Here is a 27855-nt window from a genome sequence, read left to right on the forward strand (position 1 = left end):
GGAGATGATGGACGGAACGCTGAAACTTTTCAGACACTCTCCCTCCCCCCTCCAGTCACAGATCTGGGTTGAACCCATCATTCTTTAGCTCACTTGCCACCCCAGTTCAGACACAGCTATGTGCAAATCAGTCGGACCCTGTGCCTCATGGGAACAGTCCAGCCCAAACTTCCAAGCCATGTCTTCCCTGGATCGGAAACACGCATCCTGGGACCGGTTTTGGGCTAACCGCCCTAATCAGCACTGTCTCTCCTAGCTTAACTGCAAACCATTCATTAAACTTCGAATCAATATATTTTGGCTTAAGAAGGCCGACAACCCTACAATTGTAGACAACACTAAGACCTGACACTTAAAAGTGGCACACGGAGGCAAAGCTTGTCTTAATAAATCTCGATTATCTAGAAGAAAATGTTATGAAATAGTCTTGTACAGTTTACAGTGTTGTAACAAATGCTTTTACTAAGCAAACTTTGTATTCATTATCCTAAGAAGTCTATCTATTGCCCACATATCCAACTCTTTCCAAGCCAAATGACAGTGAAAATTAGCCTAGCTCAAAACTGTTTTCATGGTAGTCCGCTGTGAGATCTTGTAAATGTTATGCTGTGCTATAGACCTCCCCAAATAACTAAAATTAGATTGATTAGGATAGCCATAAAAAAAACTTCAGATGCATTGTTACTGTTTTCAGTAGCGCCCAAAGAATCTAATGCCATTGCTAGCCTCTTGGCAGTATTACGTTATCAGACAGAGGCTCAGTCAAAATTAGGTTCTTGGTAGCGTCTACCTTCCCTAGAATGTACGGATGTTTTCAGTACAAGTGTTGTGCAAGAGTGGGTGAAGAGTACGCTTGAGTGGAGTGCGCAACCTAAACATTCTTTTAGATCTTACTACTCCATATTGCATGTTCATAATTTTGTTTTAACCCTTCTAGAAACCAAGCAAGGCTTGGCTCATAATCATCTTTCATTTCCCCTCCTCCATCTGTACTTGTCTTCAGGGCCCGATTCCATGTTGGCGATTGCGTCTGTGACCTAGTAAAGGGAACAAGTAGTGTATATTTGTGCTCACTGGCATTTTTATTCGTTGCAGAGCGCGGCTCCTCCTGCGGGACCAGGTGGAGAGCCTAGTGACCTTATCACCAGAGTTGCCCATTTGGAGCTCGAGAACCAGTCACTCCACAAAGGTAGGCCCCTTCATTGGAAAGAGCTTTGAAGTGATGTGGGGCTTCTGACACCTGCCTTTGCAGGTTTGCAGATGGCTGTGCTAACATTATGAACTTTATAAAAAATCTTTTGCTCTGAAATCTTCCATTCCTGCAGTATCTAATGTTGCTGCCAAGATTCTTCAAGAGGTCCTTCTGCAACCATTCTACAACCTCCTCTTATGTTATTTATTGTAAAAAGTATGGCTTAGATTGGTGTGTAACAGGTAGTGCACCAGTGCCTGACCAGGAGAGACTGGACTGAGACCTTTGGAGCTGCCAGAGAAAAAGCACTGTTGCAGTTTCTGCCTTCAAATGTTAACTGTACAGAAAGTTGGCATGGCCGCTTACATTGTGCAGGTCACTGCATTATTGCTTATACAATCTTTTCTCTGTGGTGCTGCATATGGTGCCAATTGTAAGGGCTTTTATTAGTAGAACTAACCGCATCAGTTTCATAGATTGCTTGTTAAATCATCTTTGGATCACTTTCTACTGTCGTCCCAGATGTGTACCTAGTGGTTCCTTCTTTGTTCCTCTTGGTCCAAAAATCGCATTGAAAAGTGCTACATGTTAGATGGCCTCCTTCTGCACTCCGTGAGTAGTCTGTACCCTCTGTAGGTTTTGATTTTTGCCGCACCCCTCCCCCTTGTTGAAGCGGCCTAGGCCATGCAATGCAACAGTCTGCATTGATGTGATGTCCTTGCAGGTTGTGTAGTAATGTTCTCCCTGTTTGTTTGCAGTTGTTGAAGATCTGCAGTTGGCGTTCTCAAAGCTTGAGGTTCGTCTCGCAGCACTTGAGAAATCCCCGGTCTCTCGCCAGCCCGCGCCACCCACCACTAATGCCCTGGTGAGTTCCTGAAATGTTAATGGGCTGCACCCAGTTTGTTTGCTGTTCAGCCTGGCTAATCACTTGAAGGATTCTTGCCCACATTGATAATACTGTGTTATTTTTAATAGTCAGTCCAGGATATGAACTTTTTGCTTTGTAGCATTGTAACCTTTTGATTAAGACGCCAAATTCTTTTTGTGTTCATGTTTCCACTTTACCTGGTACAGGTCGTACCAATTTCCTTATGACTTAATTAGCCTAACATTTATGAGCTATCCCATCAGAGCTTTGCCTTTCCATCGGAAGAGTGTTCCAGCATGGCCAGATAAGATCACAATTTCTGCCTTATAAAATAATGGGGTTATGTGAGAAGTCCACAATTTTCTGTTGATAGGACACATTGACGCTTTCTGAAGTCTACAGATGTATGTATTTTGTAAATATTTCAGCCTTCTGCTCCAGTGGTGAAGAAAGTTGAAGTGTCTGCTGCTCCGGAAGAAGACGATGATAACGACATTGACCTCTTTGGCAGTGATGAAGAAGAAGATGAAGAGGCTGAGCGAATCCGAGAAGAGAGGCTGCGCCAGTACGCCGAGAAAAAGTCCAAGAAACCAGGCATTATTGCAAAGTCCTCTATCCTCCTCGACGTCAAACCGGTAAGCTTGCATCCCGTGTTCTTTGCTGTTTGCCTGCCAGTTTTGTAGCATTGTCTTTTCCCTTTGTGTAGTTGAGACACCTGGGTTAGTAGGCTGATTCTGCTGTCACTATGAAATCTTCATATGCAGCTGTGGCAGGGAGGGCAGACCCTGCAAAGAGTCTGAAGCTACCTTGGGTTCTAAAACCTTTGGGTGGTGATATCCTGGTGAGCCTCACAGGTGTCCTCTGCTTTTCATGTGATTTTCTGCATTTCTCCTCTGCCACCAGGCATGATATCAGGATATTGATGTAATGCTGCCTAGATGGACAGATTTAACCCCTCTTTCCTCTATCTGCCATGTGGGTGTCACAAGGCGGCAGTTGTCTGTCATTTACTACTAATTGGCTCTGTTGATGACTTAATATAACCTCTATAACGAGGGATGTCCTTTCAGTGCTACATGAGTTTGTATGTGTTTCGCGGGCACCATGCTGTCTTGCTAAGTTTTTTTTTTCATTTCTTGTCTTAAGTGGGATGATGAAACGGACATGGCGAAGCTGGAGGAGTGCGTGAGGACGGTTCAGATGGACGGCCTGCTGTGGGGCTCCTCCAAACTGGTTCCGGTTGGTTACGGCATTAAGAAGCTCCAGATCCAGTGTGTGGTGGAGGACGACAAGGTTGGAACAGACATCCTGGAGGAGGAAATCACCAAGTTTGAAGATTACGTAAGTGCCCAGTCAGCCTCCGAATTGGTTCTAGAATACAAGCTTTTCAAAAAATGCAGCAGGGAAGGAGCTTTGCAGTCTCAGCCAGATTGTTTTGTTTTAGAAGAGCAGAAAGCCATTCCCCAAGGTGAATATTCATGTCAAGGTGTTAATTATGTACCACTGTGGTCCTAGGTGTACATCATTTTCTATAATTATCTTCATAAGCATTTTGATATATTTTACGGTTTCAAAGTCGTAACAAAAGGCATTCTGTTCATGAAAATATGCCATGCAGTTATCCGGTTTAAGCGGATATATTTAGTAACTTTAAAACATTTTTAATGTGCATGTGACGAGGCGTGCATCACAGAACAATAACACTGTGCCAGTACAAGGCGCTCAACAGGTTAACTAAAATAAACTATTTGCATAAACTAATTGCAGCACGTGAGGAAGCATGATGCAAAATAAATACATTTGAGGCATTGCAAGTTCTATGTATGGGGCTTGCCGGGTGCGACAGATCGCGCTTGAGAACCATAAGCACTTGCGATACGTATATCTGCGCTGGCTTCAGGTGCTAGGTTGGACTTGTATCGCCCACATCTTGCAAAGGCAGGAGATAGCCATGCTCCGAGGCAATTAGTGGTGCTCCCGATGTTTACAGTGGCCTTGTAGCATTTCATCCCACTTGTTGGAGATCTGAAATGTTCTCTGGGTTCTAATTTCCTCTACCCGCAGGGCGCGCTGCTCTCTGCTTCAGCCTTCTGTAAAGTGGACAGGCACCAAGCAGTAAATGTGGAGGATGATAGTTTTCCATTTTCTTGTTCTGGCCTTCCTGGTAAGAAAAAAGGCCAAGCCAATGAAACTTGCATCAGTTCTGTTGCTTTTAGTGTGTTTGAAAATGCCGAAAGTGTAAATCTCAAGGCATTTCAAGCCACATTGGCTTATGACTTTAGCTGGACATTGGGTGTCTTCAGACCAGTAATCAATCAGGGACAGCAACCCCACAGCATGTGTTGGAGATCAGTCAAGATGCGGTGGCATGATTAGTCGGCACCTGGGAATATATTATTACTTTTGTCAGAAGCTGAAAATGCTCTGTGTGGTTGTTGAATGTATTTGAATTTGGCATTACACACGATGAGCGAGTGTGGGTACCTACAACTTTAGTATTAAATCTGTTAATTAGAAAAGAACAGTCAGAAAAAACAGAACAAGGCACGCCTACAACCCAACGGGCCGGCTCAACTACGTACGTCCGTATATGCCATTTCAAGACTGGTGGTACAATAATTATTAAACACAGCATGCCGCCTACAACCCCAAGGGGCCGGCCGCGTCTTAAATTGGAGAGGGAAAGGGTGGACGGAACATTCGGAGCGATATTCTATCAGCATGCGAGGTAACAGGAAGTAAATGCACCTCAGCTGCAATCTCAGTCCCCGCACCCATCGCCCTCCCCACCAACCAACCAGACTACGTGATGTGGGGTAGAGCATGCATAATTCAGGTGTTCTGTAAGTGCTTTGCATGGCTCCAGCAGGTGTTCTCCACTCTGTGTACCACTAGCGTTACTAACACGGAATAAGGAACGTGGCCATATGACCCCATCCCCACCTGAACCCCATCCCCACCTTTCCCGCTCCCCCCCCCCCACACCTTTCCCGCTCCCCCCCCCCCCCCCCCCCCCCCCCCACCCCAGGTCCAGGTCCGATTCTTACTCTATAGTAGTGAGCCCTCCCCTCCCCAATTCAGCAGGTCTCCGTGTGCGATAGTTGTAGGAGGCGTAAGTACCTAGGGCACGTGACTTCTCTGAACTCCGTGGCTAGGATGGACAGGAATGGTTGCCACAGCTCCACGTACTCTGCCCCCTCCCCTGCTTTGATCAGTGACAATTTCTCCATACCCAACACTGCCCACAGTCGCGAAAGCCACCCCTGGAAGGAAGGAACATGTGTGGTACGCCAAAGGGCCAAGATGTTCTGCAATGCGGATCCAATGGCGATGGTAATCCGTCTGCCCCTCCGCTACCTCAGAGGGTACGTGATGGGGTTAAAAAGGCCCAGTAACACATATGCTGGGAATCTCGGGATTTCTGTGTCAAAATGAGCATCGACCTCACCTAAGACAGACTTCCAGTATCCCTGAAGGCGTACACAGTCCCAGAGGAGATGCACCAAGGACCCCGCTTCCCCACAGCCGCGCCAGCATGTCGCCTCCCTGTTGTGATCCATTTCGTGCAGGCGCACCGGTGTGTAGTACCAATAGGTGACTATTTTGGTGAGTGTGTCGGTTAAGCCCATGTGATAGGCGGAATGATGCGCGCGGTAATATATACCATCCCATTCTTTGGCGCTGAGCGTGCGTCCTAGTTCTCTTTCCCAACGGGCTCTACCGGAGTTATAGACAAAGGAGTAGCGGTCTAACAGCATGCAGTAGAGGTCCGAGATAAGATGTTTATCAGTTTTTTTCATGATCAGCCAGTATTCGTAGGGTCGCAATCGCCTGGCTGCCGTCACCTAAGAGCCCAGTGCCGCGCTTGTAGATAACTGAGATGTTCTGTCACCGGCAGGCCATAGTCCTGCTTAAACGTTTCGAAAGGAATGACCTCATCGGTATTGTGCATGTGGAACAGGACTCTACAGCCCCCGGGCGCCACCGCTCGTAAGCGACTATGTCCGGTCCGGGGGAGAGTCTGGATTCTCCAGTAAGGGTGTAAGTGGGGATGGGAAAGTGGTCAACTCATGTTTAACATTGGTGCTATCCCACACCTCCAGTGGCACTCTTGTAATGAAGGAGGCATAAAGATTAGGGGGTCTGTGCTGTTTACGGAGAAAGGGAATCTCCTGGAGTGGACGGCCCGCTATGGCTTGATCTTGAAACAGCCACTGTTTCTCCGTCTCCCACCGGCTCCATTCGACCAGGGTTCTCAGTTGCGTCACTTGATAATACAAGAGGAGGTCCGGCAGTCCCACAACTCCCTCTTCGGGTGGCAGCATAGCTAGTCTGAGTTTCAGTCTAGTTTTCTGCCATTCCAAACGAAGTGCGCCAGTTCGGATTGTGTCTGGCGGGGCCGAAGAGGGATGGCCCGGAATAAATAAGGAGTTTGGGGCAGAACTGTCATCTTGACGGCTGCTACCATACCCAACCACGACATCGGCAGATGTTTCCAGCGGTTCAGCTCTTTGCGAATAAGGGCGCTCAGTCGTGTATAGTTGACCCGGACGCTGTCCTGCAATGTAGGGGAGAGTTGGATTCCCAGATAGGGGACTGCCGATTGTGACCACCGGAATGGAAAGCTAGTCTGAAGGCAAGCGAGAGTGTGTGCGTCTAAGGAGGGATCCAACGCTTCTGACTTGGTCATATTGACTTTAAAGCCCGAAACTCTAGCGAAGGCATCGAGGCCTTCCATGCAAGCAGGTAGAGAAGTTTTTGGGGAGGAGAGTGACAGGAGAATGTCATCTGCATAAAGGCTGATATGTGTGTAGGCCCCGATTTTAATGCCACGCACCTCTGGGTCGAGCCGCAGCCTCTGGGCCAGCGGCTCCATGTATAAGGCAAAGAGTAGGGGCGACAGGGGGCACCCTTGCCTCGTGCCCTGCTCGATTGAAAAACTAGGCGAGAAATGTCCGTTGACTTTGACCGTCGCTGTGGGAAACGAGTAACAGTTAAGAGCCATGTGCGAAATTTAACGCCCAGCCCCTCTTTGACCAGCACTTGCTCCAGGTAAGGCCAATGAACGCGGTCAAAAGCTTTCTCGGCGTCTAACGCCAGAAACATATATTCTCCTGCTGTCCTGGTGGCCTTCTCTATAAGGTGCAACGCCCTTTTTGTATTGTCTGTCTGGCGTGCCGGGATGAAGCCCGCTTGGTCCGGATCAATCAGGCAAGGCATGAGCGGCTCCAGCCGGGTCGCCAGGATACTAGTGTAGAGTTTGAGGTCCACATTTAGTAAAGAAATAGGCCTGTAGACCTCGCATCGCGTACGGTCCTTCCCCGGTTTGGGAATGACGGAAATGGTAGCGTCCAGCAGAACCCTCGGTATTGCCCCAGACTCCGCAAAAGAATTGAAAAGAGCGGTCCGCAACGGCACCACCTGCACGCAGAACGTCTTATACAAAATTCCGGAAAATCCGTCCGGTCCAGGAGCTTTGGCTAATTTGAGGCATGAGATTGGCTGCAATGACCTCTTCCGGTCGTATCGGCCGATCTAGGGATTCTGCCTGCTCGGAGGTCAGGGACGGAAGGGGAATGGCCTCCAGGAAGCTCGCGCCTTCCGTCGGGTCCAAGGGAGACCCTGAATATAGGGGAAGTGTAAAAATCGCTGAAGGCTGCGGCAATGTCCGCGTCTACTGTAAACACCCCCCGATCTTGTGTATTAATCTCCTGAACCGCTTGGCGCTGCTGTACCTCCCTCAGGGCCCGCCCCAGCAGCCTCCCACACTGGTCCCCCCCTGTGTAGTATAGGTGTCGCACCCTCAGTGCGGCGTATTCTGCCCGGTCCTGGTCTAACGCTGCCAATTGCTGTTGCAACTGTCTCCATACCCTTGGGGCCCCCGTACGTTGATGCATGCATTCAAGCTCGCGCGTTTTTTCTGTGACCGCTCTTCTCGCTTGAGCGCTCGCTCCGAGTTCTCAGCAGCGGATACGCTATCAATTCCCCCCGAAGGACTGCCTTGAGCGCCGCCCAGGGAGTGGCCAATGAAGTGTCAGTAGTGTTATGTGTTAAGTAATCGCTAATAGTCCCCTTAAGCTTTTCCACCACCTCAGCCCGGTGCAGGAGTGTCACGCAGTTTCCAGGTGCGAGGTGTGCGGGATGTTAGGGGAAGGGCCAACACCGCTAACACGGGTGAGTGAAGCTGCGTCCCTGTCTGACCAATCTCCGCTTCCATGGCAAGCACACGCAAAGGGGCGGAAACCAAGAAGTGGTCGAGGTGGGCATAGGTTTTGTGAGTGTGCGAGTAATGTGTATCCCTTCTCGCCTGGATGAAGGCTACGCCATAGGTCCACAAGCCCCATATCTCCCAATCTGGCCACCCCCTCTGCTGAAAGTGCTCCAGTCTGTGAGTATCTTTTCCCCGACCTGTCCTGCAGAGTGTCCATCACTAAGTTCAAGTCTCCCCCCCACCAGGATATGGCAGTCAGGTGATGTGGCGATCTCTGTGAGGGCTGTATTGAGGAACTTCTCTTGGCCTTCGTTTGGCGCATAAATGGAGCACAACGTGAAGGTGGACCCCCCCAGGGAGAATCTATATGCAAGCAGCCTCCCTATCAGTAACGCTCCCTTCTGCAACACTTTCCCCTTGAACCGTTGGGCCACCAAAATCGCCACTCCGGCCGTTTTAGTAGGGGAGGAGGAGTAGAATTGGTGTGGGAAGCAGCGGGCCTCATCCTAGAGCAGTCCTTTTGCAAAAGATGAGTTTCCTGCAGGAGACAGATGTCCGTTTTGGAGGCCTCCAGAAGGGAGAGTATCGCCTTTCGTTTCACCGGGTTAAGCCCTCGCACATTTAGTGTGAGGACCCGTAACTCAGTCGGGGTCATGAGACAATTCACGGGGGCCAGGGCCCCCTGCTCTACCTGCATTAATGGGAGTCACCACGCACGCTAGCAAACATATCGCCAGACCTGGAACCTGCCCCCCCCCCACCCCCCCCTCCCCAACAGAACCCCAAGAAAGAAAGACAAGCACTGGCGTTGCCAATAGGTCTCGCAGTAGGAAAGTTGGAGCTATAACAATTGCAAATAACAATGCCTTTTTTATTTTTGTTTTCATTTTAAAAACATAAAGGGCTTTGTCATTTACAAAACCAATAGCTCCAACTTTCCTACTGGGAGACCTATTTGCAACGCCCGTGCTTGTTTGAATGGCCTTGCAAGTTTGTGTCCTCCATCCTCCCTCTCGAAGCATGCAGCCGACTTCCTTGTGTGCTGCCTGACAGACAGATAAATTACTGGAATTATTTCAGACTTCAGAGGACCTTGTAAAAGTAAAGCATACCTGTGAATTGTAATTCTGACCTGGCCCTTAGTCACAAAAAAACGGGACATGTATTTAAAATTAAGAACAGCTTCGGGACACCTGGATAATCTTGTGAAATCCGGAACGTCTGGTCACCTCATTTTTATTCATTTTTTTTTCAGTGGCATGATTCAGAACCGTTTGAAAATACTGAGGTGGTAACGAATGAATGAGCGGATTAATCGTGTTCACACACGTAGGGCGGAGTGAACCGTTGGCTCGCAGGGACAGGTCGTCAAATAAATGATTGACGCTAAAAGAACGCAGATGTCGAAGAATGATGAATGAATGACTAGTCACGTGCACAGCACCCCCAAACTATCGGTGTGAAAGGGACGCGTGAAGGAAGGATGAAACTGATACCGAGCGCCTCGAAGGAACGAGCTCTGCTGCTGGAAAGCTGCACGCCTGCCAGTCCTCCTGCCCCTCCCGCTCTGCGGTGAGCAGCCGCCGCTCGGCGAACACAGCCAGGAAAGGGGGCTGGGCACCCGGCTGACAGCTACTGCAATGCAGGTGGAGCCGACCATGCTCCTGCAAAAAGCGGGCACCGTGCCCTGCGCCCAGGCTGGTACGCTCGCTGCCTGTGACCCCCACCCGTGGGCTCCTGTCCGGAGCTGGCCTAAGGGATGCGGCGGGCCTCTGTAATCACATCACAGTAACCACCGGACGTCGCAGCCATGTAAGTCCGTACGTAACAGACTGATAGAGGCGCAGTATTCATGGGTAATATTAATAATTACACTGTTCGCCATTTCATTGCTGTACAGCCACGTGGAGGGCACAGGCTGCTAGTATAAGCTGAAATTGGGAGAGGGCTCGAAACGCTGTGCCCTCTGGAAGGCCAGTAGGGCCGTGGTCTTGGCTCCCTGTTTGACTGTCTCTGGGACACTTTACTTCTTGCTACCACCACCTTTTGTTGCGCCCTTATGTCAAGGCCAGTCCTCTGTAAAAGCCCAAATTAATATCACCATAAACGATTTACTTTGAACCGGCATTGATCCGCAGTGCGAACGGACCGTATGTTGAGGTTCATTTACACGGTTTGCTATCCTGTACATACGGTTCACGTTTGAGCAGTAGTTGGTATTCCAATCTATTTAATCCACCAGGACACCGTATATAGCTATGGTCAGTACAAAACAATAGTGCGCAGCAAACATTTAAAAGGACACACACTTGCATAACCTAGAATTGAGGCAATTTACAAAAAGCGTGCCTTTAGAAAAGGTATAGAAAATGAACAAAGCAGGAGTTCAAAAAGAAAATGGGGACGAGGGTGCACCCTGTTAAACATAGTTTAAGGGGACAGTGGCTCAAGAGGCCAGAGCTTAAAACAGGACTATTTCTGAAAACTCGAGAGAGAAGAAGCCAAGCTCCGTTTTTGAACATTGGTGACATGGATGGTTTAAATTACAATTTTAGTTTTCTTTTTAATTGCTGTTGTGTTACAAGTCTGCACCATGAAGCTCCGGTGTAAGAGTGGTCCAAAAGTATAAACTACATGGCATAGGAATGTGCTAGTAGAGGTGCGATGTTTTTAAAAACGGGTACACTGTCTCAAAGGTACAGAAATTACTATTTGGACTAACTTCCTCTTCCCAAACAAGACGGAGGGAAGGCAGGGGAGGGGGGAGGAGAAATGCGACACGGTGTGAAGCAGCAGGGGCCTTTGAAGTGAAGCTAAGCTTCACTTCAAAGGTGTGGGAGGAGTGCTGCTACGGCCTGGGGGAGGGGGAGGAGAAATGCAAGTTTATGGCCCAAAAGTGCGTGCCTGTGGCCACGTGAACTCGAAGACCGCAGCAAAAAGCCCGTGGTTTCACGAGGATTTTGAGCACTTGAATTCTCGCGAGACCTAAAAAAGAAGAGGAAGAAAAAGAACACAGTAAATCCAACAATTCGAAACCTACTTATTGTCCATCATCCGAAGGTGATTGGTGAATAGGTGGGGAGGACGCACATAGATGGAACAGGCGATCTTCCTCCAATCTCCCTCTACATCTGTCTGGATCGTGTCCTGGAACCACTCCGGCACCAGCCAGTGAGCCCAAGGGTGTATGTTCAGAATAGTGATCTCATGCTTCCGTTGTCGCCTCCGTCACACGGGCCACCGAAGCCACAGCTGCCCCCCTTTCGTGTCGGGTGACCGTGGGGTCCAGTCTCGGCGATGTCTCTGGTATGCCGACCATCTGCCTTTCTTGGGAGCGGCGTCGTTGCCGGGAAGGGGAAAACTTCAGTGTCAGGCGGGCCGCCAGTTTGGTCCAGCCCCAGGAGTTCGCAGGCTGCTTCCAGTGACCGGATCTGGATGAGCTTTGATTTCCATTTAAAGATAAGTCTGAATGGGTGACCCCAGGAATAGGGCACCCCTTGCTCCCGGAGGAAGGTAGTGACCGGTCGGAAGCTCCTACGTTGGGCCAAGGTGGAGGCCGCAAGATCCTGATATAACGGGGGCCAATGGTCTTGAAATTCTAAGGGGGGAGAGGTCTTGCCCCAACCTTAGGATTTTCTCTTTGAGCTGAAAGTCCTGGACACAAACCGGAATGCCCGGAGGTGGGGCCTTGGGGCTGCGCTGCAGACCGACACGGTGTACCCTGTCTAGCTTGACCTCCTGCAGTGCTGCGTCATTCAGAATGTATCGAGAAAGCACTTCCACCTACTCTCGCAGATCTGTTCCTTCCCTTTTCCACGGCACCGCCCGTATCCGTATGTTATTTCGGCGAGACCTGTTCTCCAAGTCTTCCGCATGTGCCTGGAGGTCCAGGTTTTGTTCCATGAGGCGTAGGACATCCTGCTGCTGCCTGTGCACATCCTCCGCGGTACCCAGGTCATGGTCTTCTAGTGTCGCGACTCGTTCCCCTACCTCATCCACATCTCGCCGCACTTCCCTTAGGTCCCACACAAGCTGGGAGCGCAGCTCCGTGATGTCGTCTTTGATTGCTGCGAAAAGTTCCAGCATGAAAGCCTTGGTCGCTGGGCCCTCCGGGTCGTCGCGGTGCGGGGATTTCCCATTGCCTGGTGACGCCGCCTGTTGCATGTCTTTCTGCCCATTGTCCTTCGGTGGCTTGTCTTTTCTGAGTCTGGGTGCTGCCATGTCCCAGCCCCCTGTTAACGGCTGGTGCAGTCGCCTCCCTGCTCGGCGTCGGGGCCTCTCTGAGCACCCTGCTGATGCACTCCGGTTGGTACGGATGGTCCACGCCCGTCTCTCACTCACTCCATCACCGTGTCCTCAGGGTACTGTGGACTCTCACTGTGCAGCTCCGTTTGCGGTCAAGGGGCAGGGAGAAGTAGACCCTAAAATGCAGGTCCCCTTACTGCCAATGCTGCATGGGTAGGCGCTGCAGTGTCCGTCCTCCGCTGTCTCTCCACTCACCCAACCACTGCACAGCTGGATGGCCCGGTATCTGTGCCGCCAATCAAAGTAGTCCCCCGCCGAGCCTTTTGGGTGCCGTGGGCCCACGCTGCTCCGCTCCGCTTGTGGCCGACTAGGTGGAGCGATGTAGGCCTCAAAATGGCGGCCGCCCCACTGCCAGCGCCAGCTCAGGCTATGTAAATGTAAATGTAAATGTGTTGGCATTTATATAGCGCACTGCTACCCGTAGGCGTCCTGGCGCTTCGACCGCTGCGAAACCCTTCCTGGCTTCCCTGAGAGATGGTCCCTTTAATGGGTATCTCCAGGGTGCGACCAGGCATCCCCGGCGGTCTGGTGGGGCCGTTAGTGAAGATGAGGCAAGCTAATGCCCAGAGTTGCCGAGTGTGATCGCTGATCAGAGTGGGCACCGAGGCGAGAGAATTATCGAGTCCGCTGACCCTGGTCCAGAAACCTGCCGCGCCGGGAATCGAACCCTGGTCCCGGGCCGTCCTCTGCTCTCGGGTCTGCCGCCTCTAACCAGTGAGCCACACTACTTCACACAAGGCCCCATGCAACCAGCTGCAGCTCCCTTCTGCAGCGCTCCCCTCATGCCTCCAGACCCAGGTGTGGCTCACCTAGCTCGGGCGCCGACTTCCGTTGTGTCACTGTAGGCCCAGCACCAGTCCCACTGTCCGCAAGCTGCTCCCCAGGCGTCCTGTGTGGCACCGGACCCCCGTCAAGGCTCGTGAGGCCGCAGTCCCGGCCGCCGATTCACAGGCCGATATAGAGGGGGAAATGTCCCTCCGCTGTCCGCCACTTCTTCCGCCGCCGTGGAATATGCTGCGGCAGGGTCGCGGCTGCCAGCGCTCACTCCCGCTGGTATCTGCAGGGCGCGGCAGCGCCGATTCCGCTCTCTGCCGCTCTTCAGACTCCGCCCTGGTCTCGCGCAACTCCGGGGACTCTGGGGCTATGCAGGCTGCAACTCCTGGCGGCCCCGTCAGAGTCTCCGGTGGCCGTAAAAATCGCTGCACTGCTCCCTGGCGTATCCCAGCACTCCCGCCACGCCTCCCGGGCAGCTGCTAGACACCCTGCTGGGCGATATACAAAGCTTTAGAAAAGCGGCGCCGGAAGGACAGAAAAGTGCGTCCTACTCCGCCGCCATCTTGGCCACACCCTACCGGCTGATGAAACCTGAAAACTTGAGTGATCGGCCCAAAACTCATTAATTGCAATTCTTGCTCAGACCGAGCAATTAATTTGTATACTCGTAATTCCACTTTCCTACAACTCCTAATGGTCACCCGGTGATTACCAAGGTTCATGGAACTGCTTTTTCCTCAACTGCAAGCATTGCCTATCCTCGTAATTGCCAAAGAAGTAACTTCTCATTGTGGTCCTGATCTAGAATGGTTGCCAAACTGAGCATTTACCTTTCCAGTTTGCTTCAGTTACCTAGCACAATTTGAGCAGGGATTGATGGAATGAAGACTGACCTCCTCCCTCGGAGATATGGAACATCATTCTCTTTGTATGACTCTGAGTAAAATCGTACCATTTAGTGCTCTTTGTCCCAGAGTGTAAGAACAAGAAGATGCAAGAACGAATACTAAATTAAGCATCTTCTATAGGTGTGTCCTGAACCTGCCGTAGTGGAGAAATGCTGTTAATCCATGAAACATTGTGGGAGTTTGTAACGATTGAAGATTTGAGCCATTCAGAGTTGTTACCACCTTGTCATTTTGCTGGTTGTCCCTGTCTATTGTGGGATAATGTGACATTTTTGTAGTCTGAACATTAAATTGATTTTTCCACTCTGATCCATCATACTGCTGTTTGAGCCAACACATCTAACAGTGCTTTCTTACACTTATTTTCTTTTTTTTTTTTTTAAGTTGAATCAACAAGACATAGCTGTCGGGTTCTGAAAGACACACCATTGGCTTTCCTAAAACATAGATGAGCTTCCAACCTTTAGTACTTATCATTGGTTGGTTGGCGTTACTGTCTTATTTGATGGCTCACTTTGTCCATCTTGTGCCTGTTCCTCCCATGGAGCATTTCCAATTTACTTCTGTCCTTCTACTGCTCCCCTTTAAGGAACTATGTTTTTTTTTTGTCTTAAACACTTCACGAGGCTACATTTGTTTTCCAGCTGTCACCCTAGTGTGCTTATCTTCCCCCCCCCCCCCCCACCACCAACCCCCCCATCCTTTGTTGCTCAATTGCTTAAAATGTGAGAGACTTCAACTCCATTCTCTTCCTCACAGGCAAACGATGAAGGATCACCAGCACTGGTCATACAGAATGCGATTTAGGAATAATCAGCAGGACTTTGGCTGCAGCATTTTGTATGACCTGTAGCTTTCTGGTGACGTACATAGGGCCCACAAGATGGAGAGAATTACTATAGCATAGACATGACGGGATGAGTCCTTGAATCACTATTCTGCGGATATAGTGGGAAGATATTTGATGGTCTTCCTGGGGACTCTTAACAGACCAAAGCATAATCCCGCCAGTTTCTTGGCCTGTGCTGTCATGGCCAAAGGCCATGAAAAATTATCCAGAAGAGAGGGATTATTTCTGACCATAACCTCTGTCTTGTTGCCGTCAAATTTAAGGCGACTATTGTACATCCACGTATATACCGTCTTCATGCATTCCACCAAATTGGCATCAGTTTGTCTAATGTTGGAAGCAAGGGAGAAGACAATAGGAGTGTTGTCTGCATATGAGACCATCCCAAATCCTGCTGAACAGATGATGTCGAGTAAGGGGCGCATGTATACGTTGGAGAATGGGGCTCAAAGTCGAGTCCTGGGGACTCTGCATTTAAGCTGGTGTATTTCCAACAAACTATGTCCGTGCCTGACCTGGAAACTTCTGTTTTCCAGGCCAGCAAGTTCAGTGCTTTGTCCTTGATTCTTAGCATCTCCACCCTACTTTGCAGAATCAAATGAAACCGTGTCAAAGGCTGCGCTCCGATCCAAAAGGATTGAGTGCAGCTGAAAAACCTTGGTCCAATATTCTCCTGAGATCTTCGGTGGCTGCTACGGGAGCTGTCTCTATCCTGTTTGGGATAGATGTAGCAAATCATGAGATTTCAGGAAGTTGGGCAACTGACTATTGACCATCTTCTCTAGAATCTTATTTGCACCAGGAAGTCGAGAAAAGGGTCTATAATTCTTGGTCTTGTCAGGATCTAAGGAGGGCTGCTTCTGTAATGGAAACACGCGGTCGTTAGTCCAGCAGTCTGGAACCTTGCTCTTTTCCAAGGAGAGAATGATCAAGGGTGATTATCACCACCTCTTTTCGATAGAATGTCAATAGGGGCAGGGTCTAATTGGGAACCCGGATGACTCTTTGTCATTTCTTCGATCACGTCTTTTTATTATTTTAGGAAACTTGAACAAGGTGGGACAGTCTGAGCTGACTATTATAGCCGCCCTGAGTAATTGGGACCGTGTCCTGATCTGAGGCATTCCCCTAGAGAGTCATAAATAAGGCTGACTTTACTGACAAAATAGCAGGCAAGCTGTCCACATCGTTCTTTGGAAGGGAATGGGACACTCCCTGTGATATTAGTTTTCAGAAAATAATTCACTATGCTGTAGATGTCCCTAGAGGCCTATGGGAACTGTGTAATTATTCTAGCAATGTCTGTTAACCTGGCTTCCCTGATAGCATTTCCTTTTTGTCAAAATCAAAGTTTCGTCTCCAGTTCCTTTCTATCCTTTTACCTGGTTTCTTTAAGTCTCTAATTTCGGATGTAAACCAGAGAACACTTGACCTAGTGTTATGAGACTAACATTTTTTGGGGAAATCTGAGTCTTCAAAGATTATTTTTCCCAGTCCTCAAATTCCTTATAGACGGCGTTGACTTCGCCATCACCTGACATCGCCTCTTTGCTTCTCTCTGCACTCACTCCCCAGCCCTAACTTTTGTGGCTCTGCTAAATTTAGCGTCCCATGGGTCTGAAGTATCCTGGGCTTCACATTCACTTGTGTGGGAATCGACACCCTCTGCCACCCGGATGTCTGTAGCACGTGCTAATTTACCATTCTATACTCTGACATGACCAACTTTAAAATTGAAATCTCATTCAAGCTGAAGCCTAATTTCTAAAAATAGGGCGAACGGCCTGTACACGAGTCAGTAAAGCAAATTGCCATTCCCTCAGTATCCATTCCATCGCTCCTTGGTACAAGAACAATTTTCTCTGGCCCCATTGCCACCGGCTCTTGTAAATCTAAGAACTGAAATGTACTTAAATCACATCCCAGTTTTACTCATTTAATGAAATAACTCCTTTCAGCTTACTACCACTTTGCACTTGCGCCCTTTGTAGCAGGTCCACTATTGCTAATCGTAATAAATGGTTTGGAGCTAAAAAAAAAACTTGTTTGAGTAGTGAAAGTCTGCATTACAAATGACTTGCTGACAAGATTCTGTAGGCTAGAGGACTTAATAACTGCATTAATATTAAGAAGTATTTTCCCAAGCCCGAAGTGTACATTTTTGTGTGTTTTGACTTGGCTCTTTCTTGCTAATGCAGCTTGATAAATTCACTCAGTCCTCCATTTGTTGAAATTTCCGAATAAAATTGACCTCCTCATATGGTAACCTGACAGATTATTGCCAGATCTGCAATGCCATCCAAGCTGGTCATGCAATGCCTTATTTGTGGAAACCTCGCAAGCTGATGGGTTTAAAGGTTCTGAGGTGCTAATCCCAATGTTTTAGGCTTGGGATTCCTAATAGAGCTTGCACCCCAACACGCTGAAAGGGTATCATTAACCTTGCCAGTGCTTGGTTGCCTCTGGGTCTCTAGGGCTGCACACATATGATTGGGGGGTGGGGGAGCACGTTGTGCAAGATGACCACTGTCTGAGTTCTCGCTTGGATCGTTCCCCTCTCGGATGGATATACATCTACCTACCAGGAGGAGGTGGTATACAAAACGGTGGCTACTGTTCTTCTAAGGCTACAGTGCACCAAAGGGATGACTTCATGCTCCCAGGGACACTCCTCATGAGCGTGGTGCACTCGCAAGGTGTACAAAAAGGCCATGAGCTGACTTAAATCACCATCTTGGTGGCCGCTGAGCGGCTAACATCCAGAAGAAGCAGAAGAGTTCTTTAGGGAGTACAGCTCAGCTCCTGTCTGGAGCCAAATTTCAGGTGATGCCCCTTGAAGGTAGTGGTAGTGACACAGAAGAGCATGGAGACTTGTCTGGTAGAGTGATACAGAGCCTGTCGCTTTAGGGTTGCCAGCGTGACCAACTCCCAATATGAAACACCACTTGGGTGTATCCCCCACTGCACATACAGGAATAGGGGATGATTGACTTTTTGTTCCCCAGTGGTCCCCAAGGTACGTGTAAGTTAAGACAGACCAGGTAGTACCCTCCTCTTCATCGGAACCTTTCTCTCGCAGGGGGCTCTGATTATGGCAGGTGGCCATATCGGATTTGCAAGAAGGCACACCGGTTTGGAAACTGGATCAAGGGGATGGAGAATATTTTTGAATCCATTAGAGGGCTACTGACTGAAATGGAGAATGTAAATTAACTTGAATAAGCAGTTATCTTCTTTGAGCAATGCACAATGATTATTATGAATCTTGAGAAGAAAATGACACTAATGGCTCCAGAGTACCCTTCGCTACCAAGTAAATCTACGGTTCAACACTTTATGCATTCGGTGGTATATGATGGAAGCCTCAGTAATCCTGGTTTCAGAACCACCTTTTTCCAACTATTGGTGCCTTAGACTCCATAGTGAACCTGGGTATGAGTTTGCCAAAACTGGATTCAGACAGCCTGAATCGAAGACCCAGGCAGCAAAAAAGAACTTGTGGTTGCAAGGTGCATGTTTTCAGTAAACTTATAGACCATTAAAAGGGGATAATCTGTCTGGGTATTGAGGCATCTTGGTGGTTTCTCACCAGTTTGTGGGTCAGGATTAGGGGGGAAACCTTTGTGTTCATTCCAACTGAGCTGGTCGAAGAGTAACTGGCAGCAACAACGTAGACCAGAGGACTCCCCTGTGGACAGAGGTGGCTGTTTTGCAAGGTTGTGTTAGTATGGAGGGTAGGTCTGATTCTTGGCCAGACCTTAGGCTGGAGATGGCAAGCAAAGTCTGTTGGCGGTCATGCTTATTTACTTATTTTCGGATAACCTATGTGAGTGCTTCTTGTTTGTTTCTGCCGGTCACAACCCCTTCTCACGGTCTGGTTATTTTCTCAGTTGGGTGGCCTGTGTTGGTGTTAATACCGGAGTCATGAAAAAATATTCTTGTATATTGGGTTGATGAAATCAAAGCATCCCTCCTCATGCCACCCTTTCAGTATCCCCAATCGTTTGTGTAGAATGTTTTTTTACCTGCATGAAGGAGTTTGAATCTCCAGCACTTATCTCCCCACCCCTTTTTTTTAGCTTTACTATGTTTTTGCTGCCTTCTCTCCCCCCCCCCCCCCCCCCACCCCCCCTCTTTAAGGATCTTTTTTCAGTTTGTTTAATTTCCAGTTGGCTAAAAGATGGCTATTTTTCCACGCATGCTTTTCTTGAGCTTTAAGCAATGCATTGGATGCTGCAAGCTGTTCTTGGAGGGAAAATACCAAACTACAGGACTGCTGGTCTTGTGACCCATCCTATCAAGTTGGATATGGTACCACAGTAAAAGCGATGCTACTGCCTCGGAACCACACACCACACAATACACGATTAGAGCGTCTTTGGGTATTGTGGCTTCTTGGGGGTCAAATCTCCAAAGAATGGCAGTATGCTGTTAACAAAAAGCCCCTTGCTTTTAACCATTCTCTTTCCAGGTTCTAGAACCAGCTTGTTGTTAGGGCTGTGTGCCAGCAGAATTTTGTGAAGTTTTGAAATTCACAATTTCACCTGTGGGCGCGTCTCTTCCACGCCACGACTTGGCGAGCCTGCCCATGAACAATTCATTACCCTTCACCCTTATGGCTTTCTTCAACCCTGAATTCCTTCGTCGAGGGCATCCTGTTTTGTCGAATGTCTTAGGGCACCCACCCCAACACCAATACACACTACTTTTTCACTTTACTTGCAGTTATACATAACCTGTATTGTAGTTTAGCCTTTACATGGTGCTCTGAAGCACTCCAGTTTGCCTAGATTTGGTGGTCTTTCAAGTACATGGTTGGTAGTGTTCAGTTTTGTTACCCCTATATAGGGGGTGTTGGGTGAGGTGATGCAGGGTGCTCAGTTCCCTATGGTTGAGACCGCCCTTGAGCGTAATGTGGATAAGTGGAATCCACAAGGAAGTATATTATGTTGAAGACACCCAGAAGCGAAAAACTTTCCCTGGAGAAACTTAACACTGACATACCCCTGGGGTGGCGTGCCCAGATGAAATTAACAGCCTGTTTAGGAGACACTGTTTGTAACAGTATAGGTAGCCCTCTTTGAAGAATGCTTGCGAGGCTGGTACCGTGGCAGAACGCAGTCCGATTTAACTTCCCCTAAATTATTCTCTGGCTTTACTTATTTTTGTGAACTGAGTAATTTCTTTTTAGGCCCACAGACACTTGCTTATTCCACTTCGTAAGATTAAACATTAAACATGGAGGATGCCTCCTCATGCAGTTTCCGCTTTTGTTAGTAGGGAATGCGAAATCGGGGTGAAACAAACCATGTATTGAAAGGAGACTTGCCTTGCTTCCATTGTTTAGGTTAGGCCACCGATTTGCTAGAGCTCATTTTTTCGGTCGAGGACCGGAAATGCTGGCTTGCCAGCTTCCGGGAGGAGTCGTATGTTACTTAGTAGGGATCTGGAACCCGCCTCCCTCGCCCGTCTCTCCTCATTGGCTGGCTTCCTAAAAGGAGGCCAGCCATTGGAGGAGAGAGCCGTCCCTCCAAATAAGCTCCGTCTTTTTCGGATTCGGGGGCGTGATTTTTTGCATTCTTTACCCCTGTGACGTAGTCTGTCACTCGGGGCGCAAAAAACATGCCCCAGAATCTGAAAATGGCGGCGCTTTTCTTTAGGCCTTTTCTCAACAACAGCCGCCCCAAGAAGTCGCAGCCTCCTCCACCTGGCAGTCTCTGTGTGCCCATTTTCTATTTGCGAGAGAGAATCGAATCGGCAGCCCCTGCACGCGCGCCGTTCCCGCCCCCCCTCCCGCTGTCCGTGCGCCGTTCGCCCCCCCCCCCCTGTCCGCCGTGCACAATATGAGCCTTTCTCTCTTAAGCGAACGATACAAATAGCGCCACATTTGGAGCCCACGAGGCGCTACACTCTGTACCCGATAGCACAGACCAGTGTCACCCTTCAGTGGCCTGCATACCGTGCATGATTTGTACTGGTGCTAAGCGTGCAAGGAGGGCTTTGGCGCTTGCACGCACTGGCACAGAATTAGTGTTGTTTTTTTGCACTTGAATATGTTGCACTTTGAATGCGTTTGAAAAGTTGCGATGTTTGTCGAAGTACGTTGTTACGTGAGTGATCACAAACAGTCGCATTTCAGCGCTTCTGAAGCGTTATTTTAGATGCTCAGGTACTCTTAAAGCGCCCGTAAAGCCCTAGCGCTAGAGTGCGGCTTCTTCGGAGTTGAATTTGCACTAAACTAGAGGGGCAGCCCTGTCCTCTGAAGCCACCGGGCTTCCGCTGTTATTAGTTAATCACAAGGCTATTTCAACACACAGATTCCACTTACTTACCAGGCGACCAGTCAGCTTTGCACTCGTGAAATGATTTACTCCTGTCCAGCAGCAGGGGGGGGGGGTGGTCAGGAGAAGGCTCCTATAGACATTTTGTGAACACCTCATAACTTTTCCCAACCCATCCCCAGCCTGGAAACGTCCCACTGACACGGGCAGGAGTAAATCAAGGATAAAACAATGTGTCGTCTTAGTCACGAGGTGGAAGTTCCCCATTCACAACACCCCCACAAAAGCGTCTCTCCAAGGGCTGTGGCGTCAGGTGGGGGAGGGGCCTTCTTCAGACCCCGAGAGAGATGCTTCCGGACAGGGGCAGGGTCCGGCTGCCACCCGCACAGTCCAGACACTGGCAACCGGAGCTTCTCGACTACTCTGCATTCCTACGAGGGACGTCATGCCCTCTGTGCTGTAACACTGTGTTGTGTTGCGTAGTACTGAACTCAAAGGCATTTTATTGTATGGTGTTGTGCTGGCCTGCACTGCATTGTACTGTCAAGGTACTGTGCTCAAGGTATGTTATTGTATGGTGTTGTGCTGTGCTCAAGGTATGATATTGTGTGGTGTTGTACTGCCCTGCACTGCATTGTACTGACAAGGTACTGTACTCAGAGCATGTTATTGTATGGTGTTGTGCTGTCCCAGACAGATTTGTTTAGTTCTACTCGAAGTTTTTGGTGAGGGTGTTGTGTTGCACAGTACCCAATTGTATTTTATTGTGTGGTCTGCTATTGTACCAAGGTGCGCGGTATTGTACGGTGTTCTGTAGTAGACATTTGCATCAATACCTTGAGGGGTGTTGACACCCACAGTGCACTAAGGGGTGTTAAGAAGTCGCAGACCGCCTTAAAAGCAGAGACTGATACCCTTGACTGTAGACCTCTGAAGGATGAAAGTTTAGTTTGCCCTGTTAGGAAGCGAACCTGTGACCAGAGCGCCAAACAAGCACAGACTGACGTCACAGGTAAGGCGTGCCGCTGGTGTGTTTGGGGTTTGTCCTTTCCTTGTTGTTGTAAATGAAGCCATTCGGGGGTGAAGATGTTATCCACCTCCCGGAACCGGAAGTGCGCCAGACTGTCCTGCCGCAGCGTGGCAGCAGTATCACCACTGCGACCCCGAGATAGCTCACAGGGGTAATGCGCCTTCTCCAGAGGTCTGCGGAAGTTTAGCTAGCCAAGGAAGGAATAACTGGGGATAACACCACAATGCAACTCGAGGATTGATTTAACATGTTTACCAAGATGATTATGGCTGTCTGAATTCTATGCAAAAAGAAGAGAACGCTGCTGAATTTCTTGAGGAATGCCACACTTTGTGTCGCACGTTTCTTCTTGACATCCGTACCTCAATGCATAATATATAGCACATGGAAAATCCAAGTAGAACAATGCATTGCAATTGTGAGAATTCCACTGTTTGATTCCCACCTTTTGATACCGAAGCTTAAGCACGGCCCATATGAATTAGCAACATCCATTAATACGTGGGCATGCGCCCCTCAGTGGCGTTCATTTTATGAGCCTGAGAAGGATGAAAAGCTCTGTGCTGGCTTCACCATGAGTTGAAAGCAGTGACCTTCGCATCGTCTAGATATATTGGCAGTATGCCAGGAACGAATATTTCGCTTTTTTAAATTGTTGATAATGGATATGTTTATAACTTGTTTGAAATATAAATGGGGAAGCTAATGAAGTACTTAGTTAAAATCCGTTTCTGGAGAGAAATCTGCATCACTTTAACCTTCTGTAAGGATGTGGTAAGTGCATAAGAGATAACATGTACGTACCTACCACTTGTTAAGAAGCTGCATGTGATTATCAGACAAAGAATTGAAATGCAGATGTATACTGGAGGCTAGTTCTGGTGTTATGTTGATACAATGGTTGTAGCAAGACCTATTTCCATTGGGGAATTGGCAGTAGGAACGCTAATCCCCAGAGGTGTCTTAATGGTTATATCTGAAGGCCCAATACATCAGGTGGTAATATAGCTGAGAGGGTTAGGACACTTGCAGTAGTTGTTTATTCAGCAGGTGACAGCTTTCAATCATAGTAAAATAGCTTTGCTGCAGTGTGCTCTGTTCAATCTGCTGGGTACAGGTTTGAATCCTTGAAGGTTGCTCAGTGGGTTGTTGCAGAGATACGGGTGTAACCTACAGGTCACAAATTCGAATGCTGGGAAGTTTGCTGAGTTAAGCGTGCAGATGTTTCCAAGAGCTGAATGTAAAGCTGGTGGCATAAGCTTGACACCCTAGAAAATTACTTCTAGCTTTCAGTCATCTGAGCCATTGATTATGAGTTATTGGCAGTGGTAATTACTGCAGGTTAGGCCAGGGCAAATAGCGCATGATTTAAGCGACTTACCTGATCATAATATAACATGTGCATTTGTAAATTACACGTTCAGCCCGAAGGGGCATCTTGATGCTGAATAAGAGATGTTTATTGTTAGCCAACTATAAGAGGCTATTACATTGATTACCCAGGCAGGCGTTTGACTGCACACTCTCCCAGATGCCTTTGTGGGTGGGGATGTGGGGGATTGTTTAGTGCGCAGGTTTAACGATTCCCCTCAAGGCTCATATGCTGCATTTACTCTTGGTGTGCCTGAAAGGTGACAGATTAGGAACACTGGAATCTGAAGTCTTGTGCAGCAACATAAGCTCTCTGACTGCGCACTTCAAATCGGCACACAAAAGTGAGCAGGGTCATGCTCCTACAATTATAGGCCTCTTAGTAAGGGCTGTTGCTAAACGATGACATGTTTTGTGCCATAGAGGTGCACCTCTCAGGGACATGCAGTGAAAATTATTGCTCAGCACACTGGGCTGGTATTGTCATAACAGCATTTGGGCCTTTATCATAACTTCAGAGTGAAAGGCATATATTAAGCATTGAGATGAAAATCATCTTCTGGATGAATAAGAAACTATAAGTGCTGCATTTAAGTGGCTTCTGCGTGCGTGAGCTCCTCACCCCACTCCCCCCCCCCCCCCTCGTTGCTTGTGTGTGCGTGAGCTCCTCCCCCCTCCCCCTCCGCCTTCGTTGCTTTTGTGCATGAGCTCCTCACCCCCCTCCCCTCCTCTTTGCTTGTGTGCGTGAGCTCCTCACCCCCTCCCCCTTTCCTCGTTGCTTGTGTGCGTGAGCTCCTCACCCCCCTCGTGGCTTCTGCGTGCGCTCCTCAACCCCCTCTCCCCCCTTGTTGCTTGTGTGGGTGAGCTCCTCACCCCCTCCCCCTCGTTGCTTGTGTGGGTGAGCTCCTCACCCCCTCCCCCTCGTTGCTTGTGTGCGTAAGCTCCTCACCGCCCTCCCCCCTCGTGGCTTCTGCGTGTGTGAGCTCCTCAACCCACCCCTCGTTGCTTTTGTGTGCGTGAGCTCCTCACAGCCCCCCCCCCCCGTTGACTTTCTTTTGATAAGGTGGTATAATGATAGTTAGGGCTTATGCTGCGTTATGACCCCTGGCTGTGCTTGCTCCCCTGCCCCCTGGCTGTGCTTGCTCCCCTGCCCCCTGGCTGTGCTTGCTCCCCTGCCCCCTGGCTGTGCTTGCTCCCCTGCCCCCTGGCTGTGCTTGCTCCCCTGCCCCCTGGCTGTGCTTGCTCCCCTGCCCCCTGGCTGTGCTTGCTCCCCTGCCCCCTGGCTGTGCTTGCTCCCCTGCCCCCTGGCTGTGCTTGCTCCCCTGCCCCCTGGCTGTGCTTGCTCCCCTGCCCCCTGGCTGTGCTTGCTCCCCTGCCCCCTGGCTGTGCTTGCTCCCCTGCCCCCTGGCTGTGCTTGCTCCCCTGTGTGTGTATGTGGCTCTGGGTGTGTGTGTGTGGGGCTCTGGGTGTGTGTGTGTGGGGCTCTGGGTGTGTGTGTGTGGGGCTCTGGGTGTGTGTGTGTGGGGCTCTGGGTGTGTGTGTGTGGGGCTCTGGGTGTGTGTGTGTGGGGCTCTGGGTGTGTGTGTGTGGGGGGCTCTGTGTGGATAGCTTTTTTTGTAGGTGGCTCTATGTGTGGGTGGCTCTGTCTGTGTGAGGGTAGCTCTGTCTGTGTGAGGGTAGCGCTGTCTGTGTGAGGGTAGCGCTGTCTGTGTGAGGGTAGCTCTGTCTGTGTGAGGGTAGCTCTGTCTGTGTGAGGGTAGCTCTGTCTGTGTGAGGGTAGCTCTGTCTGTGTGAGGGTAGCTCTGTGTAGGGGGCTCTATGTGAATGACTGTGTGAGTGGCTCTGTGTGGTTGGCTCTGTATGTGTGTGTGGGTGGCTTTGTGTGTGAGGCTCTGTGTGGATGTAAATACAATAGGTCATGCATTTGCGAGCGATTAAGCTATTGGCAATGTAAATGACAATGCCATTTATTTAACGATTAAGCTATTGGCAATGTAAATGACAATGCCATTTATTTATGATTTAAAAAAAAAATGTCATGAGCAATGCCAATAGCTCTACCTTTAATGATGCCGAGACCATTGCATTGTAAATGCTTGTTGCAATCGTAGACTAGTTCTTGACTGATCTGTATGGCTTGCAAAACAGAAAAACAAACTAATGTAAAAAAATAAATAACTGTAGAGACACAAAGCTATGTAATCTATTAGACCTCTCCCGACTACGCTGCTCCAGATTAGTATCCGTACTAGTAATGAGCACTACTGCGTGAACCAACAATTTTGATTTATCCAAATCTTAGATTGCTGATCAATATTGGTCCCTTCTGCCTCGCAGCCAGTCAAACCAGTTTGTCAGGACTTGCAGGCCTCTGGCTTACACAGCATTACTTGTAACAAAAAGTGCCTGTTATTCCTGTAATATAAAGGTCTAAATGTTTCTACTTGGGGGCAGGTCAGTGAAACGCCACCAGCCTTTTTTTTTTTTTTTCTTTTTTTTTTTTTTTCTTTTTGGCAGCTTGGATTCTCAAGGTAGCAGGGTTGAGAAGTTATTAATTTGAGACTTCAAAGTTGTGTGATTTTTAGTCTCGGGTTCAGTTCAGTTGTCACATAAACAATGTGTAATAAATTGAGGTCCAGGCAGAAAATGAAAGCAAACAAAACCAGAAACAACCTGACTCTTGCCTGTCACAATTCGCGGTGCACATGTTCCTGCTAAGATTAAGGTGTGGTTTGGTTGACTTGTGAGATGTAGGCTGACTGATACGATTAATGCAGATGTTGGCGCAAATGAAGCAACCTAACTTTAGTGCATCCTCTGGTCTACTGTCCAGCTCCATGCTAAATCTGCCCTGTATCGCTTTAATTATTGAGGTCCGTAATGATGCAGACTTCCTGTAATACTGGCCTCGAATGTGAATTCATTCTAGACAGTCCTCGAAAGTTTGGAGGCTGTTTAAGCTGCTGAGCCCTTGGCCTCTTCATGTGTCCATGTGTGTTTACTTTTTGTTGGCATTTGGCTGACTTGTTGGATGCTGCTCAGACAGGTGGGTTAAAATGTAAGGTGTCCTTTCTGCTACATTGTTTCATGTGTTGATATATTGTATCCACACAAGAACGGGGAACGGGGGAGTACTGAGCAACGCAGGAACATGAAGAGGTAAAGCTATTAATAGGGATGTTCTATCTGTCTTCAGTGGCAACCCACCATCTTACGACTGACACACTCCCCCATCCACTTGTGACCCCTTAACTCCTTGTACTCAAACACTTCGGTTTCTACCTTGCACTCAAAAAGGGGAGGTAGGAGGCAGCCGTGTATCACATGCACTTTGGGGAAAACGTGCACTGGACATCGTGGTATCCTGGTTCTGGGCATGGCGCCATTAGTCACCTATGCTACAAAGAGGTACACATTGTGTGAACTCTTTCTCAGCAGAGCCAAACACTGAGTTTGGTAGCAAAATACAGGGTTCTCTGGCAGGTGAATGTCACTGGTGGCTCCCATGCCAGAAAACATCCCGAGTTAGTCTGCTATTATGAATTCAGGAGCGCTATTGACTTCTGACCTTGCAGAACCTGTTGACGTTAATACCTGTAGTGTCCTGCTGCCTTTTTTATTTGTTTTTTCTCCTACATAATCCTGGAAAACATTACTTTTTCCAGTGTGATTCTTTTATCGAAGGACACGCTGTGGTTTGGTTCGAAATAGTTTTTTGTTTTTTTTTAGCTGTGGATGTTATCGTCCACCACAATTAGATGCCATGTCCATACCCCTGTGATATCACACGTATGCCCCAGACATTTCTGTGCATGGTTACTTACCATCTTCAAATGACTTTTTCCTCCTATTGGATCTTGATGCAGGGTAGACGAGCTCCAAAAGAATCTAGAGTTGGATCCACCAATCAAGGGAAAGCAGATAAAGGAAGGAGAGCGAACCGAGCAACACTGGATCATAGAGGGTTATCAGGAAACTGAAATAGAGGAGGGCTCTAACTGTCTTACACTCAAGCGCTGCCAAGAAAAAGACCATAAGGTCTGAGAATGTGCAGTTGTTGGGCCA

At 48.7% G+C, this 27855-nt stretch overlaps 1 protein-coding gene across 4 annotated transcripts in view; it reads left to right on the forward strand.

Annotated features, from left to right (window-relative positions):
* Positions 1–27855, forward strand: part of LOC147724805 (uncharacterized) — a 76526-nt gene that overhangs the window by 40507 nt on the left and 8164 nt on the right. For all 4 annotated transcript variants that reach the window (XM_086966307.1, XM_086966308.1, XM_086966309.1 and 1 more), the window contains 4 exons: positions 1096–1189; positions 1951–2057; positions 2489–2695; positions 3207–3401. In XM_086966307.1, the coding sequence (XP_086822433.1) occupies positions 1096–1189; positions 1951–2057; positions 2489–2695; positions 3207–3401 (603 nt within the window). The remainder of the gene's footprint in view (positions 1–1095; positions 1190–1950; positions 2058–2488; positions 2696–3206; positions 3402–27855) is intronic.

The sequence above is a fragment of the Lissotriton vulgaris genome, chromosome 4_1 (assembly GCF_964263255.1).
Source record: "Lissotriton vulgaris chromosome 4_1, aLisVul1.2, whole genome shotgun sequence".
NCBI lineage: Eukaryota > Metazoa > Chordata > Amphibia > Caudata > Salamandridae > Lissotriton > Lissotriton vulgaris.